The sequence below is a fragment of the Salminus brasiliensis genome, chromosome 2 (assembly GCF_030463535.1).
Source record: "Salminus brasiliensis chromosome 2, fSalBra1.hap2, whole genome shotgun sequence".
Lineage (NCBI taxonomy): Eukaryota > Metazoa > Chordata > Actinopteri > Characiformes > Bryconidae > Salminus > Salminus brasiliensis.
This window is the reverse complement of record NC_132879.1, coordinates 22,350,298-22,364,853: the sequence shown is the minus strand read 5'-3', so window position 1 is coordinate 22,364,853 and position 14,556 is coordinate 22,350,298. Positions and strand designations below refer to the sequence as shown.

The 14,556-nt window shown below is 38.1% G+C and overlaps 1 protein-coding gene across 1 annotated transcript in view; it reads left to right on the top strand.

The window, feature by feature from the left end:
- Positions 1–4,615, top strand: part of ca12 (carbonic anhydrase XII) — a 28,333-nt gene extending 23,718 nt beyond the window's left edge. Inside the window, exons 9-11 of the mRNA XM_072673385.1 lie at positions 665–822; positions 1,593–1,719; positions 2,390–4,615. Coding sequence (XP_072529486.1) covers positions 665–822; positions 1,593–1,719; positions 2,390–3,054 — 950 coding nt within the window. The 3' untranslated portion in view covers positions 3,055–4,615. The remainder of the gene's footprint in view (positions 1–664; positions 823–1,592; positions 1,720–2,389) is intronic.
- The last annotated feature ends 9,941 nt before the right edge of the window (positions 4,616–14,556 follow it).

Sequence of the window (14,556 nt, the reverse complement as noted above, 5' to 3'; positions counted from 1 at the left end):
CCCGTGTGGTTCTTGGATTTTTGCTCACCGTTCTTGTGATGATTTTGACCCTACGGGCTGAGATCTTGCATGGAGCCCCTGATCGAGGGAGATTAGCAGTGGTCTTGTAGGTCTTCCATTTTCTGATTATTGCTCCCACAGTAGATTTCTTTACACCAAGCTGCTTGCCTATTGCAGATTCAGTCTTCCCAGCCTGGTGCAGGTCTACAATTTTGTTTCTGGTGTCCTTCGACAGCTCTTTGGTCTTCACCATAGTGGAGTTTTGAGTGTGACTGTTTGAGGTTGTGGGCAGGTGTCTTTTATACTGTTAACAAGTTTAAACAGGTGCCATTAATACAGGTAATGAGTGGAGGACAGAGAAGCCTCTTAAAGCAGTTGTTACAGGTCTGTGACAGCCAGACATCTTGCTTGTTTGTAGGTGACCAAATACTTATTTTCCACCATTATTTGCAAATAAATTCTTTAAAAATCAGACAATGTGATTTTCAGATTTTTTTTCTCATTTTGTCTCTCATAGTTGAGGTCTACCTATGATGTCTCTCATTTTTTAAGTGGGAGAACTTGCACAATTGGTGACTGACTAAATACTTTTCTTCCCCACTGTACATACCGTTTATGGTGGGACATAAATAAATCCTCTGCTGTTTTCACTATAATATAATAGACCAAAAAGTGCAAGTACCAGCGTTCAATGTCCGGGAAATGCTGCCTGCTCGTTTGAATGAATATTACCGCTATGATGGCTCTCTCACCACACCACCCTGCTACCCGAGTGTGCTGTGGACAGTGTTCAGGCAGCCCGTCACCATCTCACTCAGACAGGTATGTTTCAGCACTGTCGAACATGAAAGCAATTGCAAGGGCTTGTGTAAATCTTTTTTAACCCCCCTAAAAAAAACTTTATACTTTATATTAAAAAAAAATAATATTTCAGATTAGGAAAGACATTAAAGCAAGAACCTTTGGTCAATTATGGCTGCTTTCCAATGAGTGAAAGGGTAAGGGTAGGGTGCTGGAAATGACTTGAGTACACCTAATGTTATCCTAAGCTTTGCTAGCATGAATATCATAGCTAGCATGAAAGGGTTGATTAACAGCATAGATGTGGTTGCTCTTCCTCAATGAGGGTGCTGAAAATGACTGAAGGACATGAAATTTGAAGCAAATTTTGTTCAGTTACAGCTGCTATCCATGGGTGAAAGCAATAACTATTTGTTTTGTCATTGTTGTTTATTAATGCTTTGTTAATGATTTTAATATTATTTGTCTTTGTGTATGTTTCTGTGTTTCTATGAACCATGTTGAATTGTCAAATTTACCAGTTGCATCTGTTGCATACAGCTTATTTTCACTCAAATAGAATGGCTTTAACCAAAAAATATAAAAAGAACCGAAAACCTGCCGAATAAAACAATACTTATGGTGTGGTGCTATATATATATATAAAAACAGTCTGTGTTGTAGCTCTTCATAGAAATATGGAACTTTTAAGATTCTTGCTAATGAGATAACTAGTATGAGGTAAAAGCTATGTAACCGTGGCAACTGTCCCAGCATAATGCTATATTTCTGTTTTTGGTATGTGTTTACAGTACCTGGCACTGGCCACTGCTCTGTTCTCTTCGCATGCTCAAGAGTCTGCTCCAATGCCTATGCTTGGCAACTACCGTAAGCCACAGCTAATGGACAACAGAGTGGTGTTGGTGTCCTTCCAGGAGGGTGAGTAAAATATGGCATGCTCACTATGTTCGGGAAGCTTGTGGTAAAATGTCACCTGCTAAATGGCTGTATGATTTAATGTTTGGTTTGACATGGCGATAAAGCATGGTCTCTGATGAAAGACAGGCTGTCAATATGGCTTTTCCTTGCTCACTGCTTATACGTTGTTATATGTCTGACCAGCTGCGCTCTTTCTTGTAATCTTTGTCAATGACCTTTTTCAATTATAACTACCGTACCTTCAGATGTTTGGAGGTTTTTTAATTAGATGCTTCTTGGGACATAAATCTGTCTTTCAACCCCTGGTTTTAGGCAGTGGTTGCCCACCACATAAGTTTACTCTAAATGCCATAGACTTTAATAGTATGAGAGAACGCTTCAAGCTGCTGTCATCACGAGAGATAAAGTCAACACACATCGGCATCATTCTGTTTGATTTCTTTCCCTGCAAATTAAGAAGCAATCTGCCAACATAGCTTGCTTTCCTCTGCTGCTTATGGTTCCTTCTGCTTCCACTCGTTCTTCTCAGCTGCATGAATATGTCAAACTGGTAAAGAATGCCTGACATTCAGCTCTGCTGCTTGCCTGACCTGAGGCGCATGGCTCAAAGAAAGCCTCTCTATTCACTGTTACAGTGACTGACCTTCTTTACAACCTGTGATTGGTACAGGCTGGGCGCTGCATGGTACTCTTTCAGTGGCATCTCCCCTGCAGAGGAGGCTGGTCATCCAACAGCTGCTGCAGGGAGACCTTGCAGACTTAGCGGATGAAAAACTCCACCAACTTTTGCCAAAGATCAAACACAAGCCCTGGGCACCTAAGAAGTGGAAGGCCAATCAGAGCCACCAGCAGAGCCAACAGCAGAGAAACAAGGTGCCAGGCACCAATGAAAAGAATCTCTCAGTCTTGAAGAACACCCACCTAAGCTCCAATATGGGGAAGCTCACTATAAATGAGGATGCACTGTGTTTTATATCCATGGAAAAGAATGTGTCTTTTCAGCTGCAAAGACATCATGCAAATGGTGAGATGGTACATGCTCTGAGAAGAGCAGTCTTCCCAGAGCTAAACCTTAGGAGCTATTTAAAATGCAAATCTGACTTGGACCTTCAGACCATACGATGTCTTCTGCGCACCAGACCTACAGATGAGGCAGCTGAGCTGGAGCAGACCCTGACCAAAGCCACCAGGACGGAAAGAGAGAGATCCATGACACCATACCGTGGCTCAGCATTAACCAAGCTGGCAGGACAGACCCAATTTACTGCCCTAAAGAATGCCCACAACATGTTCCCCTCTAACCACAGACTGGAGGCTGCAGAGTTTGAGGACTAGGACCTCACTGAGAACCAAATTACAGCCTACAGAGCACATTACAGTAGTAAGCCAAGATTTCAGGTTAATTCTTACATCACCAAATCTCACCAATAATAGCAGAATTCCGGATATTTATGTAGCTACAGACGCACAGAAATTTTATACTATGCAAGAATAGCACTTCAGAGCAGTCCAAGGCTGCTTAAAGAATTTCTCCCAAGTAGATAAATAGCACACTACATTTACTAGTGTTGTTCAAATTGTCAAAGATAAATCCTTCCATGTATGGAACATGCTGATGATTTATAAGGGATAATCATGATACCCATGGGTGTCGACCTGGATTATGTTTATTCATGCAGTGTAAGTCATGCAGTGACAATTGAATTTGGTGCACATTAGTTTAGCCATAACTTTGGCAGGTCGCCTGTTTTCTCCGGCCGCCTGTTTTCTTGCTCAGGCTATTTCTTGCTCGTTAAGTTCATCTCATTATTCGCCATCGTCTTTCAAACTAAAGATTTTCATAATATTATGAGTAAAATACACAATTATGATGAAATTAGATAAATTATTATTTAGCTCTAAATTGATTTGATAGTAGTGTCTTAGGGTCTTAGTGTAAAAACTTTATAACTATTTAAATAATCTTCCTAGATAGTATATCTAACAAATCTTCCAACAGCTTGTAGTACTTATTAATAACTTTTAAGACCATTTACCGCTATGACGACTCTTCTGCGTATGTATCTGCCCTGAGGTTGCTAGGTACATAGAAAGTAGCCAGAAAATTACACACCTCGCAAATATATCATTTTTACTGCGACTGCATTTACACTTTACCCCATTTGGGTTTCACTGCAGGGAAAGAACCAGCGAGTGAACACACACTTTCTGGAAAACAGCAAGGTCTTTCTGGTTGCCGTATCAACACTGCACCTTAAAATGGTTTAAAACTAAAATGTCAGCAATTTGTGTCAAATTGTTGCAGTTGTTTTTAGACTGCCCAACAGTTTCATTACCTTGGGTCTTTCTGACCTTGGAGCTAGAATTGCAGGGGCATTGCCCACATTCCTAAACTTATAGGGGCCCTGAATGACCTTTTGCCCCTCTTTTGTTAACACCTATGATGAAACTTATCATTTTTGTTCTCAGTAAACACTGTACAGTGGCAAGTGAATTTCAGGACCTTCCAATTCCAGTCTGGACATAGAGTAGCTGTTCTGACCGTTAGTGCACATTGCATGGAAATATCTAGGCCAGAGTATTTAAACATCACATACAGCAGTGCGAATATGACATTTTGCTGGCAAGGAAATATTTTTGCATTTTATTGGGAAAAGCTTACATCTGCGATGGTAATTACACAGTAAAGCGGAGACATGCAATATGGGAAAAGGCAGCTAAAGATGAAAAACAGTGGTGCTTAAGCTTTTAAACATTCCCGTGTTTTGCAGTTTATGGCTGCTTTGGGCGTGAGTTTAGACCAAAGTGAAATCTCTAAAGAGGGACTGTTTTATGGATTGACACACTTTTTATGTGAAGTTTCTTGATCATGAACTGTAAAATAAATGCTATACATGAAGCACTAAAACTGCACTGGTGTTTTTTACAATGGCGGTTTTTCTGAATATATTTAAGTGTGTTTTACTTGTTAAGTGCATGAGCATCTTTTGAGAATATAAAATAATCCACTGCAAGTGTTTTGTAAATGTTTATGTATTACTTTTTACTGTACAAATTACATACCAGTTAACTCATCTTTTCAATCTTAAACTTAGAATATCTTTTTTCTCAAATGTTCATTCTCTCATATCTTTAATCTTTAATACTCAAATTGCTCTTCTCTTTCTCTTCTCTTTCTGGTCTTTGCTAAGATGACTTCACTTGGATGAGCTGGGGTATGTTTAATGTTGCAATTCATAAAGGGTGGAAAAAGTACAAAGAAACTGTACTTAACTTTAATGTACAGAGTGAAATGAGTACTGTATCTCAATCTTACTCAGGTAAAAGTAGTAGTATCAAGCCAAAATTGTCCTTGGCTGAAAAACAAAAAGCTCTCATACTGTATAAATGAGACTTAATTATATTAAAAGTAAACATTAATAACAGAAATAAAATTATTTGTATTTTCAGGGCTACTCGTCTTACACTATACTGTAAAAAGGGCCACTTAAAATTATGAAGTAATTGACTACACAGTGTGTTTAAGTTAACTCAACTTAAGCCGTTGTCACATATGAACCTCGGTAAATGTCCAGAGAATCAGGTCTGGATCTGGATTTCCCGTGGTCTCATGCCTGTGTAACGTGTGCAAAAGGCACAACATAACCCACTGTGAATTATCCTGCTCAATTCACACATGGGCTCACTCAGACATTACCCGGACTGACAACAGATCCGGACATTCGCTTTTACACGTACAGATCCTCTGGGTAATGTCTGGAACAGTTCTGGGTTACCGTGCCATGTCTGAACTGGGCTTTAGTTTAGTCAAAAGTTCTGCATCTCAGTTCGGTCAACAATACATATTGATTTGAGCTGACTCAAAAACGTTAGTACATGAGCTTCAGCTGAAATTGCGTAAGTATTTTGTAATATTTCTCCCCCTAAATTTACTTTTTATGGGTTTTACCCATAGGTTAAAACACCCCCCTCCCCAATCCATGATGTTCCCAGACCTGGAGGTCTTTAACAATGGAGCGCTGAGGCCTTCCTGGGATTTAAACTTATGATTTCCTCATACTCAAAGAGCACGGTTTCATAGCTCTAGAGTAGCACAACCATGTAACTGGCCATTCATAAAGAGGCACAAGAACCATAAGTTTGTATCCCATCCAAACCACCCGCCATGGTCAAGGGGTCTGAGAATAGGAAGACCCCTCTCATGTAATATTGGTGAGTTCTAACCGGCTGATAAAAAGAAACAGTAAACAACTGGGAGTGAGAAACCAGTTAAAATCTACTAATATACAAAATATTTAAGCAATTTCAGCTGCAGCTCATTTACTAATGTTTTCCGACGCTAAACTTAAAACTCGTCTAGAAGTTGAGTTAACTCGAACAAATGCTTTGTAATCGATTACTATATATATATTTTTTTTTTTTTTTTTTACAGCGTAGTATCATTGTGGCTGCATGGTTTAATAGAAAAAATAAACAAATGAAATGTCAAAATGAAAATATTTTTATCTTGGAAAGGTGTTTTAGTAAGAATACACGCACATTTAGTTTTAGTAACACTTGAACATATTGTCCAAAATAATATAAGTATATATTATTAAGTATAGTGGCAAAGTACAATTACTGTTTTCCACCCCTAGCAACACTCAGATTGTGTGTTTTGTGCATGTGTGCATGACTTTCCCTAGTCTGCACATCTTTTTCTAACTCTGGATTACAGATCTAACATCTTCATTCACAGTGATAGTCCTAATACACTATCTAAGAATGAGTAAGAGGCAGCCCAGTGACGCGAGGCCAGTAAACTGCGTCAGAGAGCTGTCCCTTTCTCTGGTGATGCTGCAGCTGCTGAGGATTTCAAATTCAACATCCAGCCAAAGCATGTTAGTGTAGCTGTTACTAATTTTAGATATTATGCTGTACAATCAAATTCTTATTACATTACTTAACTTGTCAGATCATTAGTCATATAGTACCGCAGTGGCCTTGGGTTTGTCTCGTCACATATCATTATGACATGTGATGTGACTGTGGTTGTGTTACGATCATAACAACTGATGTTTGAAGACCGTTTATCTGGAACAGGCGGCTGTCTCAGAGGAGAGAATCATGACATTAATCATGTCCAAATCACATATCTTTTGTTGATTTAAAGATTACAAATGAAGATGGTTGGCTTGCAAATTATAAATGGTTTGATAATAATAGGAATGCTGTGCGTAACCCAGTGAGGTCAGTAGTGTACCAGCTATTATTCAGTTAAGCCTTCTTAGAGACACATGGTGATTTTTTTTAACGACAGTGTAATACAGAGCTCAAATGGAGTCTGCTGTTCTTCGGATCTTTTGGCGTAGAATTTGAAGACCTATATGGTACATTCGGTGCATTTGAAATAGTTTTTGGAGAACCTGTAAAATAAAAATAGAAATACAATGGATGAGAGTTTACATAATAACGTGAGCCCAGTAAGAGTGAATACAAGGTTTTTTGTTTTTTTTAAGATGATGTTTAAGAGCAGTTATCTATAGAAAATATGCAGCACTGAGAGAAAGAAACTACACCATCATTTCTGAGTTTTTTTGTTTGTTTGTTTGTTTGTTTTCTTTGTAAACATTTGGATGTTATGAACCTCATTTGGACATATGTTGCTCATTTCAAGGATCAGTGTATTAACATGGCCACAAAATAACAGTGGTTCATGACTTTAGATCCACTGCCCTGCCCTTTCGACCCAGCTGATGAAGGCCTAGATAATTACCAGGTGTGTTGGGGCATGGAACTGTGCAGGGCGGTGGTCCACCAGGACCTGAGTTGAGAACCGCTGGCCTATTACATTTTGTAGTCAGAGAGAGCTCAGTTGACGTTGTTTCCATTAGGGGGGATTAATTCCTCCTTGCCTGTCATCAGAGCTGTAGTAGCAAATAGGATTTAGGTCAGGATTAGAGATTAGATGTCTTTTATAGTAAGATTTGTGGCTCAGATATATACATCTTTACAGTTCCGCTGATATGATACTGTTTGTCATTTTAAGCTGTATTTTGGTGATGTGTTTGATATATCCATGATATAATGGCCAAACACCTTATTCCTAGCAGCCAGACGTGACCATTAACTTCTTTAAAAATTACTTCAGTTTTTTAATCTATAAAAAGTGAATAAATAGTACGTTTCCTGTCTGGAAATATGTTGTTTGTCTGGTTAACTTTTACAATACCATATAAAGTTCTGTATTGTGATCAGAAATCACATTTCTTCTTCCCTGGAATATTCTTTATATTCTTCCATTCTCTGAAGGACTGAGGTTTAGTTAGTAAGTTGAAGTCTCATGTAGGCCAAGCTGGTGAGATCTCTGTCTGTAAGCTGGCTAATGCACTTTTATTTTGAGAAATGCAGTAGCTACCTGAGAACTCTTAGGATCTTGCATGATGTTGAATCTACACAGGTTAGGACATGCATGAAAGATCCTAAGATTAAGTGTCAGAAAGCACCAAGTTTCTATAGACAAACAGTTACTATTTAGAACTGAACCATTTATACTGTGGATGATTCAGTTCTTAACAGTGACCGTAGGTCTGTATACACTTGGTGCTCTACTTATGACTAGAAAGACATATTTTTCCAGACTCATCCAACTTGTTATGTATTGATGTAATAATTGGTTGGTGCAGCTTATGCAAATTCTACCCAGTTTAGGAGATCAGAGGCAGAGCCAGAGGTAGAGTAGGTAGTGTATTTTTCCAACCATATAAATTGTAAGTCTGCTCACTTCAGTTTATCTATTACTAATGTAGAAATGAGGTTCATACATCACTATCCAAATATGTCTAAAATGTTTCCATGTTTAAAATGTTCTCTTTTCCACTTACAGATAGTGTGCTCATCCCCTGTTCAATAGTTTGTAATCCTAGGATTTACACATAATAACAGGCAAACTAGTGTTATCAGCTTCTAAGGAACTAACCCTGCATTCATTGATTTTACAAGCATACTTTGACATCCTTCACATCCATGCCATACTGTGTGTGACACCCATGTACTCACACACTCAGACAATGCCAGTCACTCTGTACTGTTCTTACAGGTTCCCTGATCTCAATAGTGATGGCCTCTGGATTGGGGCTGCTGTTGCTCATTGCATTGTGTTGGTGTCTTTTAAGGAAAAGGTAGGTGGTACAGTCACAGATGGTACTGAGGTTCATGTAACCTCTAATGGTGAGCCACTATAAGCCATTTTAAACAAACAGGCCACTTCAACATATACCTCTAACAGGGTGCATTGATATTTCTAACTAATAAGATAGAGGCTGACATATTACATCAAGTACCCACATCACAAAGCCAGACATTACAACTGCACAGCTGTTCAGACAGAGACAACAAAATGTCAGTGACTCATGCTTAGTTATGTAAAGCTGACGTGAACACACTCCTGGACGAAGCTCAGTTGCAATTAATAAAACAAACGACAAATATATAGTGAATAGATGCTTATTTTTTGTTTTCGTTCTTTTTTATGACAATGCCTGTGACATATTAGATCATGCACACTCTTAAAATATGGAGGTGCTTCAAATTGTTTATTTAGCAATGCCATAAAAAAAACATGTTTTTAATATAGATTTGGAGTGTTTTAAAGGTTCTTTAGACCTTTAAAAGGTATTTCACTCTCATACATCTCTATTAAAAGCATGGTTCTTCATGAAACCAAAAGTGGTTCTTTTTTATGGTATCGCTCAAGGAACCAATCGAAGCACCTCTGTTTTTATAAGTGTGCTATGTACTATAATTAAAGTTAGAATATTATTGGAATATTACTTTAATGCAATATGTACAGCAAACTGTACATATTTAAGGGCCTAATACTGTGTGTAGGTAGTGCAAGACTGTGTGTAGGTCTCCACTAAGTAAGATAGAAATAGGGGCATCCGTCTCTGTCACGCTGTCTAAAATGTAAAGCATGTTGAGCAGAGATGGACACCAAGTTACTGACACACGATGGTCAGCATCACTGTGACTGACAAGATCTCTCTCTCTCTCTCCATCTTATAACTGAATCATATAGACCATTAACCTTTACGAGCTGTGTCAGCAACATCTCATGGTCATCCACATGCCTCAGCTGTCTTAAAAGTGCACTATATGGACAAAAATATTGGGACACCTGCTTATTACTTTTTTTCTTCTGCAGTCAAGGGTTTAAAAAAGTGCATCCTGCCTTTTTTTAAGTAATTATGTCTACTGTACAGGGAAGGCTTTCTACTAGATTTTGGAACACTGCTGTGAGGATTTGATTGCATTCAGCAACAAGAACATTAGTAAGATCAGAATGTTGGATGATCACCACCCCACCTCATCCCAAACATTTTAGATGGAACACCATTATTCTAGAGAACACAGTTCCACTGCTCCACGGATCAATAGTGGGACGACTTTATATCCTAGTAACTCATGTCTGACATTAGGCATGGTGCTATATGTTCTGCTTATACTTCTCTACAGGGACTAGACAAGCTGTGTGTGTGTGTGTGTGTGTGTGTGTGTGTGTGTGTGTGTGCATTTGCGCACCTGTGTCAGCAATGGGTGCAACTTAAAGTAGCTGAATATGTTCATCAGAAGGTGTGTCCACAAGCAATTGAACATAAAGTGTATCCTTGTGATTACAAAAAAACGTATTTGATATAATTTGACGTGAGGAATTTTGGCTTATAATACATAAGCAGGTGCCAGAGGGCAAGGATAATAGGTAACTCTATGGTCTTTAGAAAGTGGCATGCACAGCAACAACACGCTTTTCATGAATTAATGTGTGAAAATATGTTTCCAGGTCAGAAGCTGACCAAGAGAAGGTTGGCCCTGACGGATACAACCCTGCAGAGAAACAGGAGAAGATCTCAAGAGTGTAATCCTGTCTTACCTTCCCCATCTGAAGACCTGTGCAATGAAGCATCCGCAAAATTAGGAGCAGAGTCTGCGAGAAGGACAGCAACTCATTCAAGTTTGCGTTCCAGAACTTCTGGGTTCGGGGCTGATTGGTGGTGTGCGTGTTTCTTTAGAGCAGAGGGGTTATGTGTTTTAATGGAGTGCTCTCACTTAGCTGAACTGGTTCCCTCCAGCCACATTTCAGTATTTTATTTTTGACTTAAGCCACCAGAACCCGTGATTTGTGCATGATTCCGAAAGGAGAGGCAATGGGAAATTTTCATTTCACACAGTATAGATGTATGTCCTTCAACTTCAGCCAAAAGCCACCGCTTCCTGCATTTACTACCAGTAGCCATCGCATGCTGAGGGTGCTCAACCACTGTATGAGGGCAGTGTTTCTCAGACACAGTTCGGACAGACAGTGCGGAGCAAGTGCACCAGGATAGGGGTCAGCTTGGGATGCCCTTCCTCTGTGGTTTACCCAGACCATGACATCTGTGTCTCTTCATCCGGCCAGACGTGGTGGAAAAGCACAGCCAGTGTCCAAGCAGAGAGAGCACATTACGGTTCTCTGTTGATCCAGGGTGGCCTGAGACGGGTAGTTAGGGCGGTTCCACCCTGTATTTACTATTGTGCAGCTCCGCCGATTAGAATAATGAGAGGGCTTCATGCAAATGGAACACAATTCATTCCCACTGAACGTGGCACAGAAATGGCTCATTGTTTCTTCGCCTGCATGTGGGTTGACCTTTCAACCTGCTCTCCCCAGCCAATCATGAGGCAAACTCCCATGCACACCCATTGATCCTTCTGAACAGAATGCACCTTCAGTGTATTCAAAGATAGAGCTGTTGCTCAAAGCTCCATTTGAAAGGAAGTTGTACAAAGTAGAACTATAAAAATGATACTGCTGGAAGTGTTTCATTTATTAATATTTTTATCATTTCTGTTGTGCAGTAATAGTGTAGCATTATACTTTACAGATGCTGTGAACTCTATGAATCTAGCACGGCTTGTGGTAGATTGTGGTTTATTTTGTCATGCTGTTTGCAAAACTAAGCATTTTACATCTTTTGCATAGTATAGACTCTCATTAGGTAGATTATGTGCCTATAGATTAGGTACAGTGTGCCACTGTGTGAGTGGCTTGGATGCTAACTTTGGTCTAAAAACTTTTCTCTTCATCTGGTCATGGTTTTAGAGCTTGAGAAATGCAAGCATACAGGACATGAACTACTAGGACAGGCATATTTGGCAGAAAATGTATGGAATACAGTTCAATAGACGGAAATCTGATGTATGGCCATATATGCACATATAAAGGATTATGTGTGATTAGTAAGTGCATATATATATATATATATATATATATATATATATATATATATATATATATATATATATACTATACTAAGTATACTGTTGTGTATATATATATTACACAAAATGTAAAATTAGAAAATAAAATAAAAAGTAAAATAGAAATGTTCCAAAATTACGATTATATCATTTTACATTGATTTCCATTAAGAAGTTAAGAAAGTTTTGTTATATATGTCAGACATTGTAATAGGTGACAAATGTATGCTTGAATAAAAATGTGTCATATACTTGAAATCTAAATATCACCAGATATCAGTTACCAATGTGATACACTGTTATTTTATCTAGAATTTATTAACATGTATATATATATATATATATATATATATATATATATATATATATATATATATATATATATAAACCCAGACAGAAAGTGTGCTCAGAGTTTATTATTGGTCTTCGACAGGTGACCTCTTTACCTTTTCATCTAAAACTTATAGCCTTGTGTCACCACACCAAATAGTAACTTTTGAGAGTAGAAGTCAAGATGAAAATCTGATGGAACCAAACTTACTTCTAAGTCATGACATGGCAAAGCTGAGCTCGGTAACCAGAGGGTGGAAGATGTCACCCACAGTGCAGTGCCAGTTCAAGAGGAAGAAACAATTACAAAACAAATTCGGGCAAACACTGTCGCAAAGGATTTGTAAGCTGAGTTCAAGCTGGGACATCATGTCACGCTCTCAGACATCATCAGCATGAACGTCATGATGAAGTACTTCACTTACGCTGTCTGTTAATTTTCGTGTTGTTTTGACTATCTGAGCATGAGGTAGCCCAGTGAAGAGCTGTCCTGAGGACTGTCATTCTTTGGACTGATGTGTTGAGCAGCTCTCAAGTGCAGGGTCTGCTCTCTGTCGACTTAAAGGGAGCTCTTGTGATTTGATATAATGTACTACTGAAGTCCTCGTCTTTTTAAAGGGAATGGAAAGGTCAGAGGTGTTGGGGGTGGGCATGCTCATGAGGAGGCTCGTTTCTACTAGACAAAGAGCATGATTCTGACCACGCGGTTCTGTCCCACGATCACTCTTATCTGACATTCTCGAAGTGACCCTTGGCTTCAGAAAGAGGTCAGATACAAGTGCATTAATCCACACTTCAACTATAAATAAGCATGAGCTTAGGGTTGTTCATGGGTCAACCACTTTTCTACCATATTTCTAATGGTAGAACTGAAGAATGAAGATGAAGCTTCCACCAGCCAGTGATACTCTTAACAGTAAAGAACAGTAAATTAACACAGCTTTGAAACTGTTTTCATATACTACTTACTTTACATGCAATTTTAGACCCAAAGATCTTGCTTAGATGTTAATTTAGGATGTGTTCATGAGGGGAACAGGGGAATAATCTTAGGTTTACTGTTTACATGGTTATCTGTCACATATGGGACAAATGTATAATGGAAAAGTTCCTACTGCAGTCCAGTGCATTACACTTTCTCTCATTTCTTGTATGTACAATACCCTTCTCATATGTGCAGTATATGTTGCCCCTTCCCATGTGCTTTGTGTTGTCTGTAGGAGTTTGCTGCTGTAGTAAATGAATGTCATTGTGGTTGCAGCTTTGTGACACAAAAGAAATAAATACATTTTAAATAGGAATTCCTTGTATTCTGAATATATGATAATTAACCAAAATGAAGTCAAATTTGATAAACTGTACTCAAGTAATACAAAATCTGAAAACTGTTTTTATGGTATATTTTTAATAATAAATACATAACAATGGTTTTCAATACTTTGAATTATTTAAAAGCACAATACGTCATACCTATAATAACAATAGTTTTCGACCTGATACTTTTCTTTACACCAGCTAGTTTTTTCTTATGACACCTCAGATTTGACTTATTCTTTCAGATTTTTATGTTTTGAGGATATTTGAGGACATATCTTTAAGATAAGACAATCCTTTATTAGTCCCACAGTGGGGAAATTCACATAAAAAAGTCTGCAAAAAAGTAACTGATCTTACCAAATTTTGCTAAATAAATACACAAACATGCTCATAACCTAAAACTTTTGCTTCTGCTTATTTTGAGAATGTACTATTATTGATTTTAGATTGACTAAAGAATAATATTTCATAAAAAAATGATATGCATGTTCAGTAAGACATATACATTGATGTGAGCTTAAATAAATCTTATTATTATCTAAAACAAATAAAACACTCTCTAAATGTTATTTTATTACAATTTCACATTTAGTCAAACTGTACCGAATTAATGGCATCTCTAACTTCCACTTGAACAGTAAGTAAAAAAAAAGTAAAAAAAAAAAATTATTAAAAAAAGACTATATTCCTTATTAAGGTAAACAAAAAAAACTTTAATGCAACTGTAGTAACATTATTTATTTTATTTTTTATATTTATCAATATCAACTTTTTTTTACTTTTGTGATCGATGGACCTTTAATCCCTTCAGTATTTGCTTTGTTAAGGTTGACAGCAGCAGTTCAGCAGCAGTCAGAGCGCGCCCCCTACAGCAGACCACTGCTCACTGCCCCTTTAAATTCCCATTTCACT